This window comes from Triticum aestivum, chromosome 7A (assembly GCF_018294505.1).
Source record: "Triticum aestivum cultivar Chinese Spring chromosome 7A, IWGSC CS RefSeq v2.1, whole genome shotgun sequence".
Taxonomy (NCBI): domain Eukaryota; kingdom Viridiplantae; phylum Streptophyta; class Magnoliopsida; order Poales; family Poaceae; genus Triticum; species Triticum aestivum.
Window position 1 is genome coordinate 51,820,223 of NC_057812.1, and position 27,935 is coordinate 51,848,157.

At 53.4% G+C, this 27,935-nt stretch overlaps 2 protein-coding genes across 2 annotated transcripts; both read right to left on the bottom strand.

Annotated features, from left to right (window-relative positions):
• Positions 1-21,260: 21,260 nt before the first annotated feature.
• LOC123154338 (probable O-methyltransferase 2) lies at positions 21,261-22,771 on the bottom strand. Its single transcript, XM_044573094.1, has 2 exons — positions 21,912-22,771; positions 21,261-21,833 (listed from the first exon to the last, which is right to left on the bottom strand). The coding sequence occupies exons 1-2, from the start codon at positions 22,719-22,721 to the stop codon at positions 21,534-21,536; spliced, it is 1,110 nt and encodes a 369-aa protein (XP_044429029.1). The 5' UTR covers positions 22,722-22,771; the 3' UTR covers positions 21,261-21,533.
• Positions 22,772-26,667: 3,896 nt separating this feature from the next.
• LOC123152985 (probable O-methyltransferase 2) lies at positions 26,668-27,686 on the bottom strand. The gene is made up of 3 exons (XM_044572324.1): positions 27,577-27,686; positions 27,236-27,497; positions 26,668-27,127 (listed from the first exon to the last, which is right to left on the bottom strand). Exons 1-3 carry the CDS (start codon positions 27,684-27,686, stop codon positions 26,828-26,830), a joined length of 672 nt encoding a protein of 223 aa, XP_044428259.1. The 3' UTR covers positions 26,668-26,827.
• Between the last annotated feature and the right edge of the window lie 249 nt (positions 27,687-27,935).

Consider the following 27,935-nt stretch of genomic DNA (forward strand, 5'->3'; position numbering starts at 1 on the left):
GGATGTCGTTGATAACGGGATCACATCATTAGGAGAATGATGTGATGGACGAGACCCAATCCTAAGCCTAGCACAAGATCTTGTAGTTCGTATGCTAAAGCTTTTCTAATGTCAAGTATCATTTCCTTAGACCATGAGATTGTGCAACTCCCGGATACCGTAGGAGTGCTTTGGGTGTGCCAAACATCATAACGTAACTGGGTGGCTATAAAGGTACACTACAGGTATCTCCGAAAGTGTCTGTTGGGTTGGCACGAATCGAGACTGGGATTTGTCACTCCGTGTAAACGGAGAGGTATCTCTGGGCCCACTCGGTAGGACATCATCATAATGTGCACAATGTGATCAAGGAGTTGATCACGGGATGATGTGTTACGGAACGAGTAAAGAGACTTGCCGGTAACGACATTGAACAAGGTATCGGGATACCGACGATCGAATCTCGGGCAAGTATCGTACCGCTAGACAAAGGGAATTGTATACGGGATTGATTGAATCCTCGACATCGTGGTTCATCCGATGAGATCATCGTGGAACATGTGGGAGCCAACATGGGTATCCAGATCCCGCTGTTGGTGATTGGCCGGAGAGTTATCTCGGCCATGTCTGCACGACTCCCAAACCCGTAGGGTCTACACACTTAAGGTTCGATGACGCTAGGGTTATAGGGAATAGATATACGTGGTTACCGAATGTTGTTCGGATTCCCGGATGAGATCCCGGACGTCACGAGGAGTTCCGGAATGGTCCGGAGGTAAAGATTAATATATAGGAAGTATGGTTTTGGCCACCGGAAGTGTTCCGGGCATCACCGGTAGTGTACCGGGACCACCGGAGGGGTCCGGGGGTCCACCAGGTGGGGCCACGAGCCCCGGAGGCCTACATGGACAAATAGTGGGAAGGGACCAGCCCCTAAGTGGGCTGGGGCGCCTCCCCACCAAGGCCCATGCGCCTAAGGGGAAGAGGGGGCAAACCCTAAGGGCAGATGGGCCTTAAGGCCCATGACTGGTGCGCCTCCCTCTCCCACTCCACTTGGCCGCCACCCTAGATGGGATTGGGGCTGGCCACCGCCCCTAGGGTGGAACCCTAGGTGGGGCGCACCCTCCCTCTCCCCTATATATACTTGAGGACTTGGGGCTGCCAACAGATGAGTTCCTCTCCTTCTTGGCGCAGCCCTACCCCTCTCCCTCCTCGTCTCTTGCGGTGCTTGGCGAAGCCCTGCTGGAGTACCACGCTCCTCCACCATCACCATGCCGTCGTGCTGCTGCTGGATGGAGTCTTCCCCAACCTCTCCTTCTCCCCTTGCTGGATCAAGGCGTAGGAGACGTCACCAGGCTGTACGTGTGTTGAACACGGAGGTGCCGTCCGTTCAGCACTAGGATCATCGGTGATTTGGATCATGACGAGTACGACTCCATCAACCCCGTTCACTTGAATGCTTCCTCTTAGCGATCTAGAAGGGTATGTAGATGCACTCTCCTTCCCCTCGTTGCTAGATTACTCCATAGATTGATCTTGGTGATGCGTAGAAAATTTTGAATTTCTGCTACGTTCCCCAATAGCATAGTGTCGGTCTATGGACTCTACTGTTGCCGAATTGTCGGTCTTTTATCTTTTTGTTTATCAGACTACTGCTGTTTGACTGTGTGCATCCTAATTATGCAGAGGTCGGGTGATACTCTTAATGCTTTGTATGACTTTGATGCTACATTTTGAGATAATAAAAGCGCCCTTTATAAAAAAAATCAACATACCTCCAAAATGAAACTCTATAATCAACACTGGAGTTCGGCCATCCTCCGCCACTGAGCCTTCCCACTAAACTCGAATTACGGAACACACAGAAGCATATTAACAGTCTATTCATACGTAAGCGCTGAGGTGCTCAACTGATAAGCTGATCTACTACTCCCAGAGGTGAAATCTTTGTGGAACAGGAAAGGTTATCTTTGCGCCGCGAACCGGAGCAGCATCACGCAAAGGCCTCATATGTTGTGCCTTCCTAGACGATCTTGGATTCTGGTGGCAGAATGGAACAAACAGCCCGACCAGCGTCCCAACGGAAGGAGAGCAGTCAGAGGCCTGCAGGCATGCCAGAAGAGGTCTTCAGCAGAAGAACGACGCGCACAGGCCAGTTAGGATGCACCTTCTTCAACAATCTGAGTGGCTAACAACAGAACCACAGCCTGGCCTGCATCCCAACCAAACTGAGGCCTTGGAGGCCTGGCAGACCGATGGCTGGTGGTCGAGGTAGGGTGATCTCATTATAGGCCACCAGTAGGCAGTAGCCCAGTTAGCCATTGTTGTTGTTAGGGAGTACCAAACGATGTATTGTTAATTTCTCAAAAGAAATACAATGTACTGTTAACACTATTTTTTCTTTTTCTTTTTTTGAACAGGCCAACTTATTCAATTGCACCAATCACTTGTTTTTTAACATTAAAAAAAGGTTTTGCAGATACCTTTTGACTTGATATTAGATAAACATTTCCTCGTTTGGAAATAGTACATGCTTCAACTGAAGGGAAAGCAAGAGTACAGATTTCACAACTTCAGACTTGGACACCTGGTACAAGCTCCAATTGAAGGTTTTCTTCATGGTAAATCATTTTTCAATTAGGACCAGAAGTGAACTACAGCCCGCGAAGCCAAACCCAACACCTCAGTTACCTCGTTCTTCTCCTCAGCGGTTCGTGGATATCTCGATGGACAAATCTTGTCCTTGACCTCAAGATCCAAGTCACCACAGTGCCCACAGACCTTCCGGTCGTGTAGAGATATCTCTGCCATATTAACCGCAGCTTCCGCGAGACACCTCATGTATCGCACAAAGTTGTCGTCGCCTCGTCGGGCTGGAAGCCATAGATGGTGAGCTTAACCTGATTCTTGTGCTTGAAACCAGGGGCATATGGCTTCCACTTCAGATCTGCCTTGTCGCACAAACCATTTTCCTTTTGGAACTCTGCGCCTGTGAACATGATGCAATAATGATCCCATATGTGATGCACAACTCTTTAAGGGAGGGTGCAGCTTCAAGAATAAACATTGTCCAAGCTAAATCACATCCTTCGGGAACATGATCCAAATTCACATGTTGTAGTTTGCTGAGCATAGGGATGAGCAGTTCCGGGCTTTCTGGGATAACCCAGATATTTTTCACTTCTAAAATCTAGATGGAGATCGCTTATGGAAGGAACATTAACAACGAACTGACTTAACTCAAGGATCTTTTGCAAACGGGAGCCAATTTTAATAAGGCTCAACTTTGAAAGTTGTGGCACAAAATCAAAATACATGGGATCTTCATAAGAGAACAAATTATTATAGGTTACCTGTTGGAGTTTTGGCAGACATGTCAGCTCAACTCTCTCAAATTTCCCATTGTCAACCTCGAGCTCAATAAGTCGAGCATGCTCTACTTGCAGCATGGAATGGATCCCTAAGTCGCAATGGGTTAAGCGCAAAGACTCCAAGAGCTTGCAAGTGCTCAGGAGCAGATGGCCTCGGTGTGGTGGTTGACCGCGGGCCGCGGCACTACGGCCCGAAAAGGTGACGCAACGGCAGCGCGTGATGTGGTGCAACCATGGGAACAACCTCAGGGTGACGGCGGGGACCACGTGTCGCGACGCTATGGCCCGAAGGGGCGATGCAGCGACAGCGTGAATCAGTGCAGCCACAGGGAGAATCACTGGGCGGCGGCGCTGCGGCCCGATGGGGCGACACATCGGCAGCCCGTTGCTCCATCAGTGGAGGGGCGTGCTGAACTCGGGGACAGGGCGGTGACAGCCGACGTAGGTCGATGAGCGGGCTGACGCGCGAACGACGGTCGTGAGGGGCCGTGTCGGAGTAAATAGCCATGGGTAGCCTAGCCGGCTTCCCCTGGCCCTTCTGAAAAAATTACGATCCCATCCGGCTCTCAAGAATCCAAGATGTGGGGCCGCCTTCCCCTTGCCGGCTGTCTCCCAGGCCGGCTATCGAAAGGCGGCCCGTCTTTAGCCCTCGTGAAGAAAGCCACGGGAGGGCCGGCTTCGAGAAGCCGGCCGCGAGAAGGCCGACTCCAAGAAGCCGGCTCCCACGAAGTGGTCAAGACCGTACCCTCAAAGTTTGCATCCACTTAACGGCGATGTGACGGGGTCTGGCTACAGTGAAGCCTGCCACCCCCGAATCCCGGAGCACGACTGGCACAGTGCGCCGTACGGGTGGCCATGACCCGTCCGGCGCGGCACTGTTGCCACGTTGACCCTGATGTCATCCACGATGGATTACCAGTACGGCCCACGGGCGATGGGCCCCTTCAGGCAGAGAGGCACCCGAAGGCGGCCGTGCATCCCCCAGTCGGCCCGAGACAAAGCCGGCTCTCCATAGCCGGCATGCCACCTCCCTCGAAGGAGACGCCCCATTAAGGAGACAAGATGCGGTGAGGCTACAGCGATCGCCCGCCAGACGGCGGCACTGTAGCCATGCCTACCTCGACGAGGCCCTCGTCACCAGGATCGAGCAACAGCAACCAGCCCCCGACCAGGCCCTGGACGGTGGGGCCCGACTGTCGGCCAGTAGCCGGCAGCCGGCGGGACCCACCAGCCGGCGGGCCCCAGTAGCCGGCAGCCGGCGGGACCCACTAGCCGGCGGGCCCCAGCAGCCGGCGTAGAAGCCGGAGAGCGTAGACATAGACGACTTGGCCCCACGCCTAGCCGGATTACCATTGTACCCCCGGGGGGTAGGCCTATATAAACCCCCCGGGACACCCATGCAAAGGGTTGATCCCTGCAAGTTTTAGACACCGTGCAAGGAGAAGAAGAGAGCGAGCCGTGCCCTTCTTCCTCCTCCCACCAAACAGCTCAAGGAGCATTGTGTAGCTACTTGTTCATCTAGTGATCATGCGGAGACCCCGCAGAGCAGCAGTATGGGTGTTATCTCCACGGAGAGCCCCGAAGCTGGGTAAGATTCACCGGCGTGCATGTCTTCGCCTCATCCCGTTTCCAGGCACCGGCGATGTTTTACTGGCTCCCACAATGATAAGCCACCCATTGGCATATGTCGCACCTACCACCCGACATTTGGCGCCCACCATGGGGCCAGGTGCACCGTCATCCGGAGACCTGTTCTGGACGGGAACCCTCTTCCTCCCCAGCGAGCGTAGCCAGCCCGGCACGCCCGATGGCGCTTGCCACGACGCGCTGCAAGGCGTCACCAGCATCTGCGCGGCGAGCAGCCTCGCCGATCTCCTCGACAAAACCCTCATCTCCGACGAGCTCGCCTCCGATGCGGGCACCGACCACCTCATCAACCTCCTCGGCCAGCTCCATGTCTCCGGCGAGCCTGCTGTGGACTTGGAGTCGGTTGGCTCCACCGACCCGATGCCTGTCGACTCCGACACGGCCTCACTCGACACCTTCCCCACCAACGTCACGATCTACAACGACCCGCTTCCCTGGACTGATGGCTGCGACGCTGTCACCACCGAGGTGATGGTCATCGGCCACGGCGGCGCTGCTGACGAGAGCGCCCACGACGCCCCGCACGCGGCAGTCCACGACTTGTCCATCCCGCTCCCGGTTGATGCCGACGACGAAGCACTGGAGGCTCGCCGCCTCGCCCTCCTCGCGGAGGGCCGGAGGCTAGCCTCCATGAGATGCCTCACTGAGGCCTACCAGCGCGAGGCCGACCACGCCGCTTTTGTCACGCCGCCCCCAGGCGGGCCCAGCCGGGCCAGCGTTGTCAGACAGCGTGGCGCTATCACCGCCGACGCGCTGGGAGTCGACCGCCCAGTCTATGCCACTCCACTCGAGAACCTGTGTGCCGCCCAGGCGGCCGTAGACGAGCTGGACGGATTGGGGGCCGAAGAACTCCCCCACATGACCAGACGCATCCAGCAGCTAATTGATGCGGCCGCGCGGCGGCACGTAGCCGACGCCCGCGCGGAAAGCCCTCCCCCGCGCCGAGATCATGGCGCGACGTCCCGGACGCCGACTACGGGCAACACCCGCGCACGGCACGAGAAAGAGCCGGCTGCCAGCCGAAGCCGAACCCGAATCTCCATCGAGCGAGACGCAGAAGGCCATCCCCGGGCCGTGGAATGGCGGGGCAACCCGCCTCCGCCTCGGCCCCGTGGAGAGAGATATCCCACCCCGCCGCCTGTGGCGCATCCAACTCTCAGTGGCCGACTAGGTCGCCGCGAAGGAGTCGGCGAGAACGACGCCCGCCATCGGATCGACCGCCTGGCGCGATCCCTGGCGCTAGAAGAAGAAGACAATGTCGGTCCGCCTTGTTTCAGCCCCCGCATCCGTGACGAGCCTTTCCCCAAAGGGTTCTCGCTCCCAAGAGACACGCCCAAGTACAACGGCTCCGTGAAGTCGGAAGATTGGTTGATCGACTACTCCAGGGCGGTTAGCATAGCTGACGGCAACAGGCACGTTGCCGTGAAGTACGTGCCCCTCATGCTGCAAGGCACGGCGCGGACCTGGCTCAACAGCCTCAAGCCCTTCAGCATCAACAGCTGACTAGATTTCACAGAAGCTTTCGTCCGCAACTTCACCAGCACCTACAAGCGGGCTCCCAAGCCCAGACAGCTATCCTTGTGCGTACAAGGCCCCGCCGAGTCTACTCGCGACTACCTCACGTGTTGGGCCGAGCTCCGCAACTCTTGCGAGGGGGTGCACGAGGTGCAAGCCATAGAATACTTCACTACCGGGTGCCGAGAAGGCACCCTCCTCAAGCACAAGCTTCTCTGCGACGAGCCGACTACCCTCGACGAGCTTCTGGACATAGCGGACAAGTACGCCACCGCCGACTCCTCGATGAAGACTGAGCTCCGGGTAGACGCGTCCGGGAAAGTACTCAACCCGGCGCCCAAGAGGCCGACTGGGGATTCCGGCCGACGCCCACACCCGAACGATCACAAGCGCAAGGGCCCTGCGCTGCCTCCCGCCAGTCGGCAGGTGGCCACAGTCCAAGACGTGCCGCCCGAAGGGCAGCCCGCGCCCAAGAAACCCAAGGGCGGCCGGCCGGCTTGGCAGTCGGCCTTCTCCTACGAGCAAACTCTCGACGCCCCGTGCAAATTCCACAGCGGCGCGAAGCCGTCCAACCACACAACCCGGAAGTGCCATTGGCTCACCCGAATCTCCAAAGGCGAAGGGCTCACGCCGCCTCCGCCTGCCAACCCGCCGCCTCCGGCTCCGCCGTCGGCGGCCGCTCGGCCTGCAGTCGGAGCCGTGCATGATGAGTTCCCCGGCGAGCATGCAGCCTACATCATCTTTACAAGCCAGCCCGAAGACCGGCGCGGCAAACGCCGAGAGCACCAAGAAGTCAGCATGGTCGCTGCCAACCCCGCCGAGCACACGCATTGGTCAGAAAAACCTATCAGCTGGAGCCGGGCCGACCGCCCAGAGGTGATGCCGTCTCCCGGCTCTTATGCGTTGGTTCTGGATGCCACCCTTGCAACGGACAGACACGCCGCCCGTTTCTCCCGTGTGTTGATAGACGGCGGGAGCAGCATCAACATCTTGAACAGTGACACCCTGGAGAAGCTGAATGTCAAGACGAAGCAACTCATGCCTACTCGGACAGTGTTCCATGGCATCATACCCGGCTTGTCCTGCGCCCCCATTGGCAAGATCAAGATTGATGTACTCTTTGGGGACAAGGAGCATTTCCGCCGGGAAGCGATCTGGTTTGAAGTGGTGGACCTGGAGAGCCCCTACCATGCGTTGCTTGGCCGACCTGCCTTGGCCAGGTTCATGGCGGTTCCCCACTATGCATACCTCAAGATGAAGATGCCGAGCACCAAGGGCATCATCACCATAGCCGGCGATTACAAGAAGTCCTCCGAGTGCGCTGCCGCCAGCAGCCGGCTGGCCGAGTCCCTTGTGATTGCCGAAGAGAAGAAGATGTTGGACCGGGTCGTGGCCATGGCCGGCAAGCAGTCGGTCCTGTCCCCCGATCCCAAGGAGTATGATACCCAAGGATCTTTCCAGCCGGCCAAAGAGACGAAGAAGATACCTCTTGACCCCGAGCACCCCGAGAGGTTTGCCGTCATCGGGGCAAGCCTAAACAGCAAATAGGAAGGCGAGCTCCCCGATTTCCTCAGTGAGAATCGGGACATCTTTGCATGGTCCCCCAAGGACATGCCGGGTGTTCCGAAGGAATTCGCCGAGCACAAACTACACATCCGAGAAGACGCAAAACCAGTCAAACAACCCCTCTGCCGACTGTCAGAGGAAAAAAGAAGGATTGTGGGAGAAGAGATAGCCCGGCTTCTGGCAGCCGGCTTCATTATGGAAGTTTTCTTTCCAGAGTGGCTTGCCAACCCGGTCCTCGTGTTAAAGAAGAACAACAAGTGGCGCATGTGCATAGACTACACGAGCCTCAACAAGGCCTGCCCTAAAGACCCCTTTGCCCTGCCAAGGATTGACCAAGTGATAGACTCCACGGCCGGATGCGAGCTGTTGAGTTTCTTGGATGCTTACTCAGGATACCACTAGATAAAGTTAGATCCGGCTGACCGCCTGAAGACCGCCTTCATCACGCCATTCGAAGCCTTCTGCTACCTGACTATGACATTCGGCTTGAGAAATGCTGGTGCCACTTTTCAGCGTTGCATGCAGAAGTGCCTCCTCAAGCAACTTGGCAGAAATGCTCACGTCTAAGTAGACGACATTGTGGTGAAGACGGAGAAGCGCGGCACCTTGCTGGAAGACCTCAAAGAAACATTTGAGAACCTACGCCGGTTCCAAATCAAGCTCAACCCCGAGAAATGCGTGTTCAGAGTGCCAGCCGGCTAGCTCCTAGGCTTCCTGGTCTCCGAACGCGGCATCGAATGCAACCCGGTGAAGATCAAGGCCATTGAGAGAATGGCGATTCCCACCAAGCTTCGAGACATCCAAAAGTTCACCGGATGCTTGGCCTCCCTGAATCGCTTCATCAGCCGGCTCGAAGAGAAAGCTCTCCCCCTCTACTGCCTCATGAAGAAGACCATGCACTTCGAGTGGAATGACCAAGCCGACCAAGCTTTTTACGAGCTGAAGAAGATGCTGGCCACACCGCCTGTCCTGGCGGCGCCGACTGAGAAAGAGCCCATGTTCCTCTACATTGCCGCAACCAGCCGGGTGGTCAGCACCGTCATCGTAGTCCAACGCCCAGAAGAGGGCCGAGCCCAGCCGGTCCGGAGGCCGGTGTACTATTTGAGCGAGGTACTGTCCGCCTCGAAGCAGAACTACCCGCACTACCAAAATATGTGTTATGGCGTGTACTTCACCGCCAAGAAGTTGAAGCCCTACTTTCAAGAGCATCTAATCACGGTCGTATGCACCGCCCCGCTGGCCGAGATCATAGGCAGCCGGGATGCATCCGGCCGGGTGGCGAAATGGGACATCGAGCTGGCCCCTTACACGATCTTCTACCAGCCCCACACCGCCATCAAGACCCAAGCACTGGCCGACTTCCTCGTTGAGTGGGCCGAGACCCAGTAGCTGCCGCCGGCTCCCGACTCCACTCATTGGCGCATGCACTTCGACGGGTCCAAGATGCGCACCGGCTTGGGAGCCGGCATCGTCCTTACCTCTCCCAAAGGCGACAAGCTCAGATACACGCTGCAGATTCACTTTGCCGCCTCCAATAATGTAGCCGAGTACGAGGCGCTCATACACGGGCTCCGGCTTGCCAAAGAACTCGGCATTCGCCGGATCCTATGTTATGGCGACTCGGACTTGGTGGTCCAGCAATCATCCGGCGACTGGGACACCAAGGACGCAAATATGGCAAGCTACCGCTTCCTTGTTCAGCAAATCAGTGGGTACTTTGAAGGATGCGAGTTCCTCCACGTACCGCGAGCCGACAACGAGCCGGCCGATGCCCTGGCTCGAATAGGCTCCACTCGGCAAGCAATACCAACCGGTGTCTCTCTACAACGCCTCCTCAAGCCGTCCATCAAGCCGTCTCCAGAGTCCGATTCCATCTTTGTGCCACCTGACCCCGACGCGGCCGGGTCCGGCTCGAAGAACCAAGTAGGTGACCCGGGGACTTCAACAGTCGGCCCGGGGACTTCAGTAGCCGGCTCGGGGACTTCCACAGTTACGCCCGACCCGGGGACTGGCACACCCGGCTCGGGGACTGCGGTAGTCGGCCCGAGGACTGCACCAACACAACAGCCGGTGGCCGACTCCAGCATTTCACCACCCAGCCCGCCCGCCCTGGTCGCAGTAGCCACGTTGGCAATAGAAGAAGTCGCAGCTCCATCATGGGCTCAGTCCATCCTCAACTTCCTAATAAACCAAGATCTGCCGGCTGATGAAACAGAGGCAAGACAAGTCCAACACCGAGCTGGAGCATACACAATTGTCAACAGAGAGCTCGTCAAGCGCAGTGTCACTGGAGTCCTCCAGCAATGCGTCGAGCAAGAGAAGGGCATTGCAATCCTCAAAGACATCCACCAAGGAGAATGCGGCCACCATGCGGCCTCAAGATCACTCGTCGCCAAATCCTTCCGCCATGGTTTCTTTTGGCCGACTGCTTTGGATGACACCAAAGAGTTGGTTAAACATTGCAAAGGGTGCCAACTCTTCAGCTCCAAGCAACACATGCCGGCTTCAGCACTCAAGACCATTCCCCTCACTTGGCCCTTCGCTGTTTGGGGACTGGACATGGTGGGCCCATTCAAGACGGCGCGCGGCGGCATGACACATTTGCTCGTCGCCGTGGACAAATTCACCAAGTGGATTGAGGCAAAGCCGATCAAGAAGCTGAATGGGCCGACTGCCGTAACATTCATCGCAGATATAACAACTCGGTACGGCGTGCCACACAGCATCATCACCGACAATTGCACGAATTTTGCCAAGGGAGCCTTGGCATGTTTCTGCGCAACGCAAGGTATCCGACTGGACTTAGCGTCCGTTGCCCACCCGCAGTCAAACGGCCAGGTTGAGCGAGCCAACGGCCTCATCCTTTCCGGCATCAAGCCCTGACTGGTCGTACCACTGGAGCGTTCAGCTGGCTGTTGGCTCGATGAGCTGTCGGCTGTCCTCTGGAGTCTGCGCACTACTCCAAACAAGTCAACCGGCTTCACTCCTTTCTTCCTCGTGTATGGTGCCGAGGTAGTCATCCCAACCGACATCGAGTTCGACTCACCTCGAGCAGCCATGTACACGAAGGCGGAGGCCAAGGAGGCACGAGAAGACGACGTCGACCTGCTGGAAGAGGGCCGGCTGTTAGCCCTCAGCCGGTCCGCCATCTATCAGCAGGGCCTGCGCCGCTACCACAGCCGGAAGGTCAAGCCAAGATCTTTCCAAGAGGGCGATCTTGTGCTCCGGCTGATCCAGCAAACAGCCGGCCAGCACAAGCTCTCGGCCCCTTGGGAGGGCCCTTTCGTCATCAGCAGAGCTTTAGGAAACGACTCCTAGTACCTAATCGACGCACAGAAGCCCAAGGCACGCAAGAGAGACGACTCCAGCAAGGAGTCGGAACGACCATGGAACGCCAACCTCCTCCGAAGATTTTACAGTTGAAATGCAGTATGTATCACGCTAACTTTTGTACTAAGTACGAGACAATAGGCCCCCGAGGAGAGCTCGGGGACTGCCATCTTTTATCTATGAATGAAGAGTATCATGCTTATGACCTTGTCATTTCATTTACTTGTTCCGTCCGGCACCGGGTTCGACTAGTCGGCCCGGGGACTGGCCGACTGGAGTTATATTAGAAGTCCTACCCGCGGTCAGACAAGTAGGGTGTCGGCACCCAAGCTTAACTCTTGCAAAAAGTCGCAGTTCAAAGAACCGGCTGTCCGGCTGGCAAGAGTTAAAGGCAGGAAAGGACGCCCACACAAAAAATGGCTAGGGACTAACGGACTAATATAGCAAAAGCCGGTTTGTCTCCTACCGCCGACCGACTACCAGAGTAGCCGGCCGGCCGGCTTTCATTCCCTTCACTTCAATCCAAGAAAGCTCGAGTACTTGCCTCCCCAAAAGGGGAAGGCGGCAAAGGAAAAAACCTAAGGATAAAAAGCATACGTGAAGGGAAACCAAACATACACACGATAATATTTATATAAAAGACCTCCAAGAGGCCAGCATTCAACATAGTTTGGATACACCCCCAGTGGGTGGAACTGCGAAAGCTTAATAAAATTGTTCAGAAGGCAAAAAACAGGAAAAAACAAGGATGGCAGATTAAGCCGGCGGAGCGACTGACGAGCCAGGTAGGTCGGTGGAGACGGCAGTGCCGGCTGGCGAACCTCGGCATGATCACCGCCTCCCGCAGAAGGCGCGCTTGCGCGCGCCTCGTAGCTGGAGGCACGGTCAGGCTGAGGCTGGTCGGCTGTTCCACTGGCCGGCTCGACGTCTTCGCCTTCCTCTTCTTCGTCGTCTTCGCCTTCGTCGCTGGAGGCGATCTCCTCTGCCGAGTCCTCACCCGCCGCCAGGTTCAGCCCGAACCATTCCTCCGGCTGGGCAACGCCGTCATCATTTATTTCAGGTGCAAAGACGCTGATGTCGGTGCACTCAGCGATCGTCGAAGCGCGCTGAGCGATAGCCGGCCGCACCTCCTCCAGCTCTGCATCGGCCTCCAGCCGCCAAGTGCGCAGCTGGTCCAGGTTCAGCCCTGGATACCAAGCTCGGACGAACTCCAACGCCCGCCCAGCTCCAAGCCGGGCCGCCGACGCCTTCCAGGCCTCGAAGCGGCCAACAGCAACCTCCAGCCAGTCGGCAGTCCGACTCGGGGTGCGGGGAATCGTCTCGCTTGGCTAGAGGGCGGCCAACACCTGCGCTCCGGCGCGCTGGAGGCGGCGGAGCATACGATGAGCCGGCTGCAGCCACGCTTGGACCGCCAAGAGCTGCTCCTCAAGCGTCCGACTCGCGTCCGGCGCGATGTCGGCCCCCGTCTGACGGCGCACTTCACGATGGGCCTCGATGGTTTGGGCGACAAAGACGGAGTAGCCGGGAAAGTAGTCTGCACAGAGAATAAAAAGCATCACAAGTCAGAACAAAAATCAGGCGGCAAGGGGCAGGCAAGGAGCGAGGAAGGCGGCTTACCGTCGATCAAGTCCTCAATACGGCCGAAGCCTTCATCCAGCGCTTGCCTGGTCTCAGCCCAGCCCGCCGCCTCAGTCTCGAACTCGGCCTTCAGGGCGGCTTCGCTATCCTGCGTTTCCTTCAGGGCCGCCTTGTGGCTCTCCTCCTGGTCAGCCAGCTTCTTGGCCAGGCAGTCACGATCCAGGACCAAGGCAGCATGCTCGGTTTCCTTGGCGCGAAGGGCGGCCTGCGCCTCGCTGAGCTGCCCCCTCAAGTCGGCATTGGCCCCTACAAGCATGAAAGACAAAACAAGAACCAATGAGGAAGAAGTCGTCAGGGAAGATCCGACCCGACTGCTCAGTAGTCGGCCCGAATCTCGGGGACTACACCCAGTGGGTGCATTGACGCGCCCCCACAGGAGATGAACGAAAACAAGGACGCACTCCGGCTATTGACCAGGTCTTCGGTTCTCCGGCCCAGCTCCTGAGCCTGGGAGTTGAAGGCGACAGCACGGAGGTTATGATACTCCTAAAAGGATAGACAGGAGGCGGGTATAAGATGGTTGTCAGGACCTAGTAAGTTCCGAGCCGCCTGCGCAGCAGCCGACTCGGAACTCGGGGACTACACCCAGTGGGTGCGCTGACGCGCCCCCATGGAAGAAATCAAGAAAACAAAACAAACAAGGCTAGCAGACTCACCCGGATGACGGCCCGTGTTGCTAGGAATTCTTGGGTGTACTGCTGCAGCGAGGCGGCCTGGGCCTGAAGCCGGTTTCGAACCTCTTGGGCCGCCACGTTCAGCTCGCCCGTCCCCCCGCTGGGAGTCCACTCGGACGTGGCGGTGCTGGCCGCCTCCAAGGCCTCTGCCGTCTGGCCGGCACCCGTAACTCGGTGCGGCTCCGGCGCGGCGGTGCCTCCCCCTGCGCGCCGGTGCGTTGCCAGCTGCACCTCGAGGCCGGCTCCTACTGCCGGCTCACCCCCGGTCGGCTGCTCTGGCGCCGCAGCAGATTGGCCGCCTTGGCCCACTCCGGTCGGCGCCGTCTGCGGCGTTCCTTCCACGGAGGCCACTTGGACCTCCCTCCTCTCCATCGTCGGCGGTTCTTGGTCGACTTCCTCCGACGGGGGCACTGTGATGTTGGGGCTCACGGCGCGGAGGGGAATGGCGAGCAGTGGAGGCTGGTTGTGCGAAGCCTCCGCCTCTGTCTCCGCGGCTGCCGCATCCACCCGGGCCTTGGCTGCCGCATCGGCCTGCTCCTTCGCCGCCTAGGCGGCCTTTCGCTCCGCCGCCTCCCGCTCCTCCCACGCTTCACGTGTGTTCCGCTCCGTGGCCTCCCTGAGGTCGGCGCGGGGGTCCACGTGGCGGGAGCCTGAAGACCCTCCAGTCGGCCCGACTACGGAGCCGCCCGGACCCCGCTCAAGGGAAAGCGGCGCCCTGTCCGGCGAGCAAAGAAAGGTTTAGAAGAGTTTTCAATCGAAAAGAACAAAAAAAATATGTGTCCAAGCATTCGACGACTTACGCTGAGATCGCCTGCGGCTGCTTCACCGCCTTGCGGAAGCGGGCCGCCTTTGCGGCCGCCTCATCTCGCTTGGTCGCCGCTGTGGAAGCCTTGGACTTCTTCGGCCGGCTGCCGAAGAGGATCGACACGGCCCGGCGCTTCTGGGCGCCGCCGCTAGCAACCGGCGCGGTGGACGAGCTCGTGCCTTGATGATCAGGCGCCAGCTGGCGGCGCGGGGCAACTTCGACCTCAACATCATCCGGCCAGTCCTCGAAGCTGGCCGTGAGCCCCACGCCTCTGGGCTCGTCGCTTTCCCCCACGATGGCATCTTCCATGGCGGCCGCAACCAAGTCCGGGTCGTCGGTGTCGTCCATCGTGCGGTTGGGGACGAGCTGGCGCTCTACCCCTGCGGCCCCGATCGTCGGCGGAAGGAGAGGGTTCCTCTAGGGGAGAACCAACTAATCAGAAGCCGGCTATCATAAGGTTGGCTACCAACAGGAGAAAAGAAGGAAAAACTTACCACTGGCGGAGGGTTGGCGCGAGAGTATGGCGCCTTGCCGTATCGCCAGTCCTCGGCGAGCTTGCAGTTGGAGATGTAATTCACCATGTACGACACCTCTGCATGAGGCATCTCCCTGGTGCTCAGCCAGCTTGGGTCGAAGCGGCCGCTCATCTGACAAATCATGTGAGGCCGGCTTTGGAGAGGAAGTACCCGGCGCTCCACGAAGGCGGCCACCAAGTCGGCTCCGGTCAGGCCTTCCGCCTGGATCATCACCCGAAGCCGGGAGACGGCTGTGTTCCCGGCCTGAGACAATGACCTGGCCCGGTAGCTCCACGAAGGTTGCCTTCCAGCCGGCGGGCCGGCATCATAAGCCGGCAGGTTGACGTAGTCGCCTTGCTGGGCGACGTTGTTCATGTAGAAGTATGACTTCTGCCAGAGCTTCACCGACTGGATCAGCGGGATGGGCGGGAACGGGTTGTTCTCACCCGACCGCCTCATGGCGATATAGGCCCCGCAGGGGGCGGGCACGCCCGCGACGACGGTGCCGAGTTTGCTCTGGAAGAATTCCCCCCAGAGCTCAAGCGTGGGGAGGACCCCAAGGAAACCTTTGCAGAGGGTGACGAAGGCCGACAGCAGCATCACCGCGTTGGGCGTGAGGTGATGCGGCTGAAGGTTGTAGAACTCGAGGAAGGAACGGAGGAACCCGCTCACCGGAAGGCCGAAGCCGCGCAGGCAGTGCGAGCGGAAGATAACCCGCTCGCCCTCCTCCGGTGCCGGCGAAACTTCCTTCTCCGGCGCTCGACGGACCCGCACGAAGCTCTCGCCGGGCAGGCGTCGCGTCTGGCGGAGGAACTCGACGTGGTCCTAATGGACGTTGGAGCCATCCCATGAGCTCGACAGCGCCATGGAAGCGAGACGATGCGGCGGCGGAACGGTGCAGCGGTGGGTGGCTGCGGCGACGAGAAGAAGAAGAATGAAGGCGAAAGGGGGCGGAGCGAGGGAGAGTGTGCGAAGCCTCTGCCGCTCCCCCTCCTTCCCCTACTTATAGACTGCACGGCGGAGCCGAGGAGGCGTGGCGTGGGGGAGCGTGGGGATCAACTGTGCCCACTCCCCCACGTCCCGCGATTATCGCGCCCTAATGGCGTAATAAAATCGCCGCGGGAAGGCGAGCGGTCCGCGTGGGCTGCAGAAGATCCGCGCTCGGGCCGAGGCCTAGGAGTGGCGGGCCCGGGCCTGCAGCGGCGTCTCGTCGCGCGCGTGCACTGGCAGGGTTTCACTGCCACGTGGCCCGCGGGGAGGCCTGCGGTCAGCTCGCGGGTCGACTGCGTTCCCGCCTACAAGAAATGGAGCTCTCCGAAGTCGGCACACACCAGCAAAGCCGGCCCCTCAGGATAGGAAGCTGACCAAGCTTCTCGTCCCTTTGTCAGCCTCGAAGCTCGATCAGCTTCGGGGACTACTGTCGGAGTAAATAGCCATGGGTAGCCTAGCCGGCTTCCCCTGGCCCTTCTGAAAAAATTACGATCCCATCCAGCTCTCAAGAATCCAAGACGTGGGGCCGCCTTCCCCTTGCCGGCTGTCTCCCAGGCCGGCTATCGGAAGGCGGCCCGACTTTAGCCCTCGTGAAGAAAGCCACGGGAGGGCCGGCCGCGAGAAGGCCGACTCCAAGAAGCCGTCTCCCACGAAGTGGTCAAGACCGTACCCTCAAAGTTTGCATCCACTTAACGGCGATGTGATGGGGTGTGGCTACAGTGAAGCCTGCCAGCCCCGAATCCCGGAGCACGACTGGCACAGTGCGCCGTATGGGTGGCCATGACCCGTCTGACGCGGCACTGTTGCCATGTTGACCCTGATGTCATCCATGATGGACTACCAGTACGGCCCACGGGCGGTGGGCCCCTTTGGGCAGAGAGGCACCCGAAGGCGGCCATGCATCCCCCAGTCGGCCCGAGACAAAGTCGGCTCTCCATAGCCGGCATGCCACCTCCCTCGAAGGAGACGCCCCATTAAGGAGACAAGATGTGGTGAGGCTACAGCGATCGCCCGCCAGACGGCGGCACTATAGCCACGCCTACCTCGACGAGGCCCTCGTCACCAGGATCGAGCAACAGCAACCAGCCCCCGACCAGGCCCTGGACGGTGGGGCCTGACTGTCGGCCAGCAGCCGGCAATCGGCGGGACCCACCAGCCGGCGGGCCCCAGTAGCCGGCAGCCGGCGGGCCCCAGCAGCCGGCGTAGAAGCCGGCGAGCGTAGACACAGACGGCTGGGCCCCACGCCCAGCCGGATTACCATTGTACCCCCGGGGGTAGGCCTATATAAACCCCCCGGGACACCCATGCAAAGGGTTGATCCCTGCTAGCAGTAGGGGTGTTATCTCCACGGAGAGCCCCGAAGCTGGGTAAGATTCACCGGCGTGCATGTCTTCGCCTCATCCCGTTTCCAGGCACCGGCGATGTTTTACTGGCTCCCACAATGATAAGCCACCCGTTGGCATATGTCGCACCTACCACCCGACAGGCCGCCTGTCGTGCGAGGTCGCCGGGTCGGGGCGATGGGCGGGCAGACGCACGGACAACGGTCGTTAGGGGCCACCTATCGCGTGTGGCCGCTGGGTCGGTGAAGAGGCTGGCCGGTCACGCCGGTATCGGAGTAGAGGTGCACAGTGGTCGACGGCGACAGCGAGCGATGCAAGCCGATCAAGCATAGATCGGAAAACCAAAAAGAAAAACGCCGATCAAAACGGCCGGCGAGAGGGCGAAAAAAACCCGGAGCAAGGGCTCGGGAAAAAGACTCTCTAGAGCAGCAGGTCAACACGACCGGCGGACGAACCCTATGTACGGGCGGCGCGGCCCCCGGCGGTGGTCATGGAGGCCAACCGCCCCGAGGACGGAAGCGGCGGCGGCTAGGATTTAGAACCCGGAAACTGATACCATGTTAGAAGGGATAGAGGGATTAGTGTAATGTTCGTTGTATTGCTTGAGCCTCGTGAGCATATATATAGGAATACATTATCATCTTGGAGTACAAGGCAAGGTAGAATAATATCCTACGCTATCCTAACTTTTCTAATAATCACGATACTCAACAATAATAGCCTTGGCAGCGGAGTAGTGGCCACGAAGGAGAGCGGTGGTGGCAGGCGGCGGACGGCAGTGGTGCGGCGGGGGACTGTCGCAGGGATTGCGGCGGAGAAGAGTGTTAGTGGCCGGCAACGTACGGCAAGAGTGGGGTGGGGTGTCGCAGGGGATGAAGGAGGACGAAAGTGCTGGTGTGGTGGCCGGCGTCGGTGCAGGGGAGGGGTAAGGGGGTTGCCTTAGGGGATGGCGGCGCCTGCGGCCTGCAGCAATGATACGCATGAAGGTTTTTTTTAGGGGAACATCCTCAGCCTCAGGGGACGCTCATTTTTGGGCTGCCTCCACCCGATTTTTTCATTTTACCTTTTATAGTTTTCTTGGTTTACTCCGGTTTAGTTCTTTCTTTTGTTTTTAACATAAAAATATGGTTTCATTTTTTACAATAACTGTGTGGACATTTTAAAATTACATGAACAATTTTATAAAAATGTGCATACAATTTTCAAGGACGTGTGGACATTTTTTTTATATGTATATGAGTTACTCCCTCGGTCCAAAAATAATATTGTCAACTTTAGTACTCCACTTATTTTGTACTCCATCTGTAAAGAAATATAAGAGTGTTTAGATTATTACTTTAGTGATCACTTATTTTGTACTAAAGTTGATACGATTTATTTTGGGACAGAGGGATTTTTCTTTAAATCTAATATTGTAAATTTTGTGAACTTTAAGCAAACGAAATATATGTTTCCAAAATACTAAATCTGAAATCTGTCAACATTTCCTAAAGGAAATATGAACATTTTTAAAATAAATTTGATACTTTTTATAATTTCATGAGCATTTAAAAAATGTATAGCTTTAAAAAACAAGAAGATCTTTTTAATTTTAATTTTTTTTCAAACATCATCAACAGTTGAAAACAAAATAAACAAAAAGGTAAAAAATGTAGTCTAGACAAGAAGATGGCATCAGTCTCAAGATCCACAATATCATCTTTTCTTTATGTCTGATCAAGAAGATTGTTGTCGGCCACAAAGTTAACCGTGTCATGATCTTGTGCTTGATGATGAGGGTTCGTCTACACAAAAGCCCTTCCTGTCATTGCTTTTTTTCACGTAGTCTTTAAGTGAACTCGTCCCGCCTTCTCTTCCTGTGGTCCTCCTTGAGACAGGGCTAGAAGAGCTGACTAGACTATCAATGTTGGCACTCTTGAGAGCCAACGGCTTCCCCGTGCATTTGAGAATCCTTGGAATGAAGAACAAGATTGATGCCGGCAACAACCTCTAGTTGTCGCCATGTCATGATTTTCAGAACATGATTTTCAGAACAAACCCGTGACCATGGTTTTCACTTTCGGTGAGATTTCGATGAAATTCACGAAATTCATTAATTTCAGTGGACACTAAAATATTTACCTTCCAGCCAAAATATTTTAGCAATTTCAGTAGTACATAGAATTCAAATATTTTTTAAAATATTTTTCAAAATTTTGGTTAAATTCAAGTTAATATTTCAGCCTTTTGGCTGAAATGCAAACCGAAATTACTGAATTCACGGAATTTTGGTGACTTCGGCTGTTGCTGAAATTTCCTGAAACTGAAATTGAAAACCTTGCCTCTAGGACACGGTGGTGAGGACATGTTGTGTCCATAGCTCGTTGCGATGTTGTAGGCGGTAATGCCGTCTTGCCCGCAAAGGTGCACTAGGAGAAGTGTCACTCAGACATGTTTGGTACTAGTTCGGTGCTTGATTTATAAACTCTTTTTACCCCGGAAAAGAAATTACGTTCATCAGATCTTCATTAATTAATGGGGTTGTTGGTAGTTGACACTATTGGTTGCCTGGGGAGGCTGATCTGGCAGATCTTATTTCTAGAACCTTGCAGAAAATCGAGCCAATGGGTTCATGACTGATTTATTGTGAAAATTTAGTATGACATAATTAAGTACACTGTCCAATTCCACACTACCATATAACGAGAGGCTAGCACCCAAATACAAATATAATAGCACTTATATTTTATACCTTGAAAACAAAACAGTATAACATTTGCAAAGAAAAACATCAAGACATACCAGTTGGATGATATTATAAAAATCTCTTGTTTACATATTGTGAATAGAGTAATTTCGAAAATAACTTCATAGCTTCAGGCGCAGCTTCTCCTTCCCGAAAACATCAGCAAAATAGTCAAGTTACATTGAAAGTGTATAATACCATAAATTAAACGAAGCATGTACAATCACTCACATTACAGTGTTCTCCCTTTCGACCATTCCAGTCAATTAATTACCAATGTATAACTCACAACTTGCCCCTAGTTATGATCTGTGAAAAAGGCGGCAACACAAATAATAGATGGATCGTCTTAATATCAGTTCTCTGTATAGATGGATTTTTCTCTTTTCGAAATCTGTAAGAGTACTTACATCAACGATGTTTGATGCATTTTACCTGCATCTAACAGGTGGCCTGGAAGTGCCTACATCATAATCTGAATCTGGTGATTGGTTTCTATTTGAGAAATATTGCTCCACTGCCGAGATCAATCAAAGTTCAGGAAAAGTTAATTAGAAAATTAGGGCAAAGGCTAGGCTAAATAGAACATGCATGAGAAGAAGAATATGTGGTGATCTACTAGTATCTTGTATTTGTACTGCACGCTGACCTGCTGTTGCTTCCTTGGGGCTGGCTGGCGAAGACTAGGCGATGCGCCGTCACCGCGATGGGCGAACAAGATGGGGAGAGGCGGAGTAGAGGGAAGACCCCGGTAAGTCTTGGCGAGCGAGAGTCGTCGATTCACAACACATCCGACCTGATGCGTTACGAGTCATCTAACGCACGCACGGGACAGTAGTAGCAGTTTACGTATGGGCCTTAGCTGGGATACTCCCGTGAAGATTTCTGGACTAAAAGGCTTTCGCTTGTGAATTCCAAATTCCGATGGGTGCAGCCTCGATTTTCTAATGGGTTCACGCACACGATAACCTACATATGCGTACGTGGCAGCAGAAAATCGTTGGGTTCACTTGAACCCAACGCCACAACGCTGGCTCCGCCCCTGTTGGTACATGTGTTCCACTGAGCTACCTTTCCCATTTACATTTCTCCTATTTCTACTTTATCATATTGTGGATTGCTAGCCAGGTGATTCATGCAGTTCCAATTTTTCCACTTAGCATGATATAACCAATGATATTATTGATACAGATAGTAATAGAATATGACATATACATGATAGGCACGACAACAAACTACAAGCAGACATTGTTGGAGCACACCAGCATGGCAAACACATACAAATGAAAATACCAAGTGCTTTAATACTTTTCTAATCGAACGCCACATGGACCTTAAAGCAACTAATGTTTATACTTCAGCTACTTCAAGACCCGTGGAACTTTCCCTTAGAAAAATAAGCACCTCCTTATTCCCACCTTTAAAGCACAACATCTTATGGGTAGACCTCGATGACGGATCGAGCTCCCAATTTCTTCACAATTTTGTAGTCCGTGAATCCGGCTTTCTTGAATAGCTCGGACCAGTGTTTTTCATCACGTTGGCCACCCCTCGTGTTTACCATCATGAGCATATCCATCAGAAGTTGGGCTTCAAACATTACTGGCCCTAAGGAAGGTCCAACCACAATCTCTATGATTATCACCTTTCCTCCCTCCTCACGTGGAGGAATAGCCTTTCTGCACTGGGCTAGGATTTTCACACAGTCCTCATCGCTCCAAAAGTGTAGCACAAGCTACAAAAATAGGTAAATTTTGAAGAATGAAATATGAATAAGCCTGAATTTTATGAGTTGTAGCTTGTCATGTCATACCTTGAGCATCACGGCTTGAGATGGTGGGACGGTGTGGAACAGGTCACCCGCAACATAGTTGATGACACCATCGGCTGGGGCTTTGTCAATCACCTTCGGAAGGTCTAGAACAGTGCACTTAATGTGAGGGTAAGCCTTGACGAGGGCCCTCGCCGTCGTACCATCGCCACCGCAGCAGTCAGTGAGGGACTCAAGCCCCTTGAAGATGTCACCGCACTCACGGAGTATGGTGGCAATCCCCAGGTTGTCATGGGCAGCTACGCCTTGGTTGACAACGTCGTCGAGCTCTTCGTCAAGGAGGGCAGTTTTCTCATCCAAGAGTGGCACGCCGAACTTCTCCTCGAAAGGTGACGGCACCGGTGGCTCGGTGTCCTTCTTGAACCAGTCTGCCAGCCCCAGCGCCGCCTCCGTGTAGTGCGGTGAGGTGACACCAAGCACGAAATACCTTTGGCTATGGTGCTCATCCGCCACGACGCCGTGCACCAGAACGCGGGACAGCGGGGTGAGGCGGTAGAGCTCCATGCCGGGCTCGGACTCGTTGTCGGCTGCGAAGACGCCCGAGTTGACGAGCACGCGCATGACCCGGCCAAGAAATGGCATCTTAACCGAGGGAAGGGACAGTGCGGTCATCAGGTCGGGCAGCGAGGCGACCCCACCAAGGCGGTGGATGGCCGTCGGGATCTCAAGGTCGACGACACACCGGAGCGCCATTGAGGTGAGGTAATAGAGGCTGTGACGCCACAGGTCTGCCTGTGCCTGCAGCAGCTCAGCGTCCGTGGGAACCTCGATGCTCTCAGCCTGAGCCGCCATTGCTCTCTCTCCCTTTCTGTGTTCAATTATGTGAGGACTGTGTGACTGATTTTGCGTAGCATGCAAGTGTTTATATATAGCTGCCAGCCTACTCCTGTCGAGAGGAGTGGGTATTAGAGTTTGGTTAGCTGTGGAGCGAAAGGTGACACGTCACACGCGACACACGAGACAATAAAATATGAATATGGAAGTGTGTAGGCAGCCCAAATCAAGTCTCACGCGACACACGGTCCACTGTCCCAATTGTAGTAATGTGGCGTCAGAACTGTCATCAGATCTTCATGAATTAATGTGGTTGAAGGAAGAGAGTTTGTAATCAAGCGCATTAGGAGAGAGCAAAACTCGGAGTCATTTCGTAGCGAATTTCGGTAGAAATGAGAAGCGCATTGCTGTATGACTTCGATCTGAGCCTGGCGAGGTTCCTGAACTATATAATGCAGACATGTTTAGTACTACTTCGGTGCTTGATTTATAAACTCTTTTTACCCCGGAAAAAAATTACGTTCATCAGATCTTCATTATTAATTAATGGGGTTGTTGGTAGTTGACACTATTGATTGCCTGGGGAGGCTGATCTCCCAGATCTTATTTCTAGAACCTTGCAGAAAAAATGTTGAAGACAACTGACACTTGCTGCGTGGGCTATTGATGTTCCCGATCCCCCAAATCTCCGTGATGGGTGTTTCAGTTCTGCCCTGATTGTCCACACCATCAGGCAGTCACCCCCGCCGTCGTCTCTGCCATTTCTGGCCCATCAGCATGCTGCCGACGACGCTTACGGCCCACCAGGGTACTGTCACCGTCTCACCGACGTCTGCGACCTCTCCGTCTAAACACTGCAGAGCTTCGGCCTCGTCGGATCCAACCACTGAGTGACATGCATGTTTGGTTATTTCAATCTTCATGTGTTCTTGTGAAGGGAGTATATAGACAACGGAATTGATGGAGAACAGAGCTGGTTGTATGTTTTATTGACTCAAATGCATCGCCATTCGCACAGACATGATACGCACAATCCATAAAGATGAAAGGAAAATAATACTGAAATAATAACAAAGCCGCTAAATATTTTGGAGAGGGGCTAGATTTTGGCAAAGTTCTGTGCACACGAACAAGATAACTTCCGGCTGCTAAATTCATTAATTTTCAGCTTCAATCCAGGTTGAACTTCACTTAAAGCAGTTAAACATTCAAGTTCAATAAATTCAACTAAGCAACATAGCCATGGGCAGCAACTAGACGTGCATGGATTTTGTTAAATATATTTAAAGTCGCCTAGAGACTCTTATCTTCAGTATATGTTGTGTGAGTATGGTGATTTTATCTGGTGCGCCGGGGCATTTCTTTGAGACACGAAAATGACAAATTCGACATGAATGTGGTAATGGGCCAAATCTGAAGCCCTACTTGTGTTATGTACTATTCAGTGTCGAATTTGTCAATTTGTATCTCAAGCAATGCTTCAAATTTTGATTTCAATTTTTGTGACAACATACAATGATGTTGTGTCAATGCACTAATTTGTTTTCAGATATTTTGTGTATAACTTTAAATATGCAACGGGGGTCCGATGCACGGGTAGCACCAAATGTCCCCGTGCACCATATACATTCCCACATTCATGTGGTCGTTTGCATATGCATGTGTGATGCGTCCACATATTGTACTCATGTTTTAAAAAAGGACAAAAAGACAAGATTTGGTGAAATGTCATCTTATGCACTTTTCACGCTACCAGTGGCGGAGCCTGCGTATGAGCGTTGGGTTCAGCTGAACCCAACGACTTTGCCTGGCCAGGGGTATAATACACATATAGTATGTGCATGAACCCAATACAAAATCAGGGCTGAACCCATCAACTTGGAATGAAACGCTCGGTGAGAAGCCCAAAAGCCCACAATGTAAATTCTCTCAGTCCCAGCCTGACAGGCCTGTTCGTGGCTTCCTGTCGCTGTTCTATTTCTGTACGTGTATAGGGCAGCCGCCGGCCGCACGACCTTTTGCGTTTTTTTTCGCCCCCTCCAATCTCAGATCTATTCTCTCGTTCGCCTCGATACTCCAGCAACAGAGATGAGGCGACAAGGACAGGTCAGCAGCAGGAAGGCTCCCTAGACCAAATTTGAGGTTGTAGTTCATCACATCTCCTCTCTATTGTGTATATCATGGTTGGTAGCCCATAGTTTTCCAGTTAGTTATTCGGTGATTCCATGTACTTTGATTGATCTAGGCTGTCGAATTTTATTTCCTCAAAAAAATATTCATCATCAGATTTAGATAATGATGTTAGCACTTCAAGGTCACCCATTAGACGTTGTCAAAGTGCATCAAATTTCTCCATGAGTAGTCTTCTGAAGCCTTTCCATTTAAAGATAAAATAGTTTGAGTGAATTGCCTTATGATTCAGCGATCATAAGATAATTTAGAAGTACACAAGAAGTCGAGGAAGTAAGATGAGATTAGGTGCACATATTTAACAAAGTGACCTTACATGCCACCACTTAATTATGTCTATCCACACATGGATATTGCAGGCATGAACAGAGATTTAATCTAGGATAGTTTAACGAAGGTAATTCCCAATTATTTTACAAAGGGGACTTCATCATGACTTTATATTGCCTACTATTTATGTTTTCTTATGAGTTAAAGATGTTGCCAAATGAGTATGTAGAAATTTTGAATTATATTACTGCACAAATCAGAGGTAATATATTCAGTTTGTTGATCGATGAGGTTACCTATGTGTCTGGCAAAGAGCAGATGACAATTCTTTCGAAATACTTTAGCAATCTAGGATTTATCATTGAACGGTTAGTTGGAGTCTAACATGTTAAGGAAACATCAACAATTTGTCACAAGGCTACTCTTAAAAAATTATTCACTAATATTTGATTAAGCATAAAACATGTCAGAGGACAATATTATGATGGGGCAAGCAACATGTGTGTCAGAGGACAATAGTGTGATGGGGAAAGCAACATGTATGGTGTGTTCAATTGAAAGCAAATATTTTGCAATATTATTCACTTTATTATGTGCATTACTTTGCTCAACAGCTCTCCATTTCATTCAATGTCATCCAACTGGTATGTCTCGCACTCTCTCAGTTTTTAATGCAATACAATATGTGTCGTGGAATTGTCACGGCAGATGTCCTAGAGAAAGGACTTAGTCGTAGGGCCATCGCAACTAGGAAGCTTAAAGGGGTTAATCGGGACAAAGGACACGAGACGTTTTATACTAGTTCGGCCCCTTATAATGAAGGTAAAAGCCTACGTCTAGTTGTGTTGGTATTGCTAGGGTTTCGATCCGGCTTGGTTCTCGATCTCTTGTTTCTTGCCCTAAGCCGCCACCGGGTCATCCCCTTATATACACGGGCTGACGTCTGGTGGCATACAGAGTCCCAGCCGGCTCATAATCGTGTCTGGCTCGGTGACTTCCTTTACATGCCTTTCCTTACAATATGTGATAGGTGATGTCATATCTCTATTATGTATGTTGTGTTTTAGTGCCAAACACTTCTTGAGATGGTATAGATTTGAAGTTATAATTAATTTATCGGTACCCAAATCCTTTTAATAAGTCAATGACTGAACCCAATGGCAAATTTTTCTGGCTCTGCGCCTGCATGCTGCCAAAAGTGTACATCTTATCATTTCAATATTTTATTACTCTTTGCCTCAATATGGATAATTTTCATAATTCAGGATTTCAGCCCACGAACATTTGGTGCCATCAAACAAAGATTTTCCTCGTCGACTTCTAGTATCTTGTTTTTGCATTTAATTTGAAGAAGAAAATATCATTATTGATATAAAAATAGAACGTGCCAACAATACATAATATGCATGACAAGTAACAAGAAAGCATTGTTGGAGGCTTGAAACACACCGACATGGTAAAAACTGAACACACACACACACACACACAGAGAGAGAGAGAGAGAGAGAGAGAGAGAGAGAGAGTGCTTTAGTACTTCTCTAAATGAACTTTACATTGATCTTAAGGCATCTGATTCAAACACTTGAGCTACTTTATAAGAACCATGAAGCTATCATTTAGAAAAACAAGCACCACTTTTATTCATATCCTTAGAGCGCAACATCTTAGGGGTAGACCTCGATAACGCATCGAGCCCCCAGCTTCTTCACAATTTTATAGTCTTTGAACCCTGCTTCCACGAATAGCTTGCGCCAGTCATTTTCACTCCGTTGGGCTCCTCTTGTGTTCACCATCATGAGCATATCCATCAAGAGTTGGGCTTCAAACATTATTGGTCCTAAGGAAGGTCCAATCACGATGTCTATGATAATCACCTTTCCTCCCTCGTCGCGTGGAGGAATGGCCTTCTTGCACTGGGTTAAGATTTTTACACAATCCTCGTCGCTCCAAAAGTGTAGCACAAGCTGCAACAATAGGTAAAGTTCAAAGAATGAAAGATCGATAAGTGTGACTTCTACAAGTTGTGAGACCAAAATGTAAGAATTTCCCATAATTTGTCATGTTATATATACCTTGAGCATCACGGCTTGAGAAGATGGGACGGTGTGGAACAGGTCACCCGCAACATAGTTGATGACACCATGGGCTGGGGCTTTGTCAATCACCTTCGGAAGGTCTAGAACAGTGCACTTAATGTGAGGGTAAGCCTTGACGAGGGCCCTCGCCGTCGTACCATCGCCACCGCAGCAGTCAGTGAGGGACTCAAGCCCCTTGAAGATGTCACCGCACTCACGGAGTATGGTGGCAATCCCCAGGTTGTCATGGAAGGGACAGCTCAGCCATCAGGTCGGGCAGCGAAGCGAACCCGCCGAGGCGGTGGATGGTGGTCGGGATCCCAAGCTGGACGGCGCACCGGAGCCCCATGGACGAGAGGTAGTAGAGGCTGTGGCGCCACAGGTCAGCCTGCGCCTGCAGCAACTCAGTGTCCGTCGGAACTTCAATGGTGTCTGCCTGAGCCGCCATCGCTCTCCCGGACCCTCTCCTTCTCTGTTCCGTTCTCTTGATGAGTGTGTGGTTGCTATGTGTTGCTTTGGAAATTCGTTGATGTGATGAGCTAGTGCTTAAATAGACCACACACGACACAACAGGCTATGAAGTAACACGCGGCACAAGAGATAATAGAGTATGAATATGCAGCTAGGTGTATATGTTTCTGCGGTCCACTCTCCCAATTGTGGCATTGTGGCGCCAGATCGGTCACGGACTCTTGTC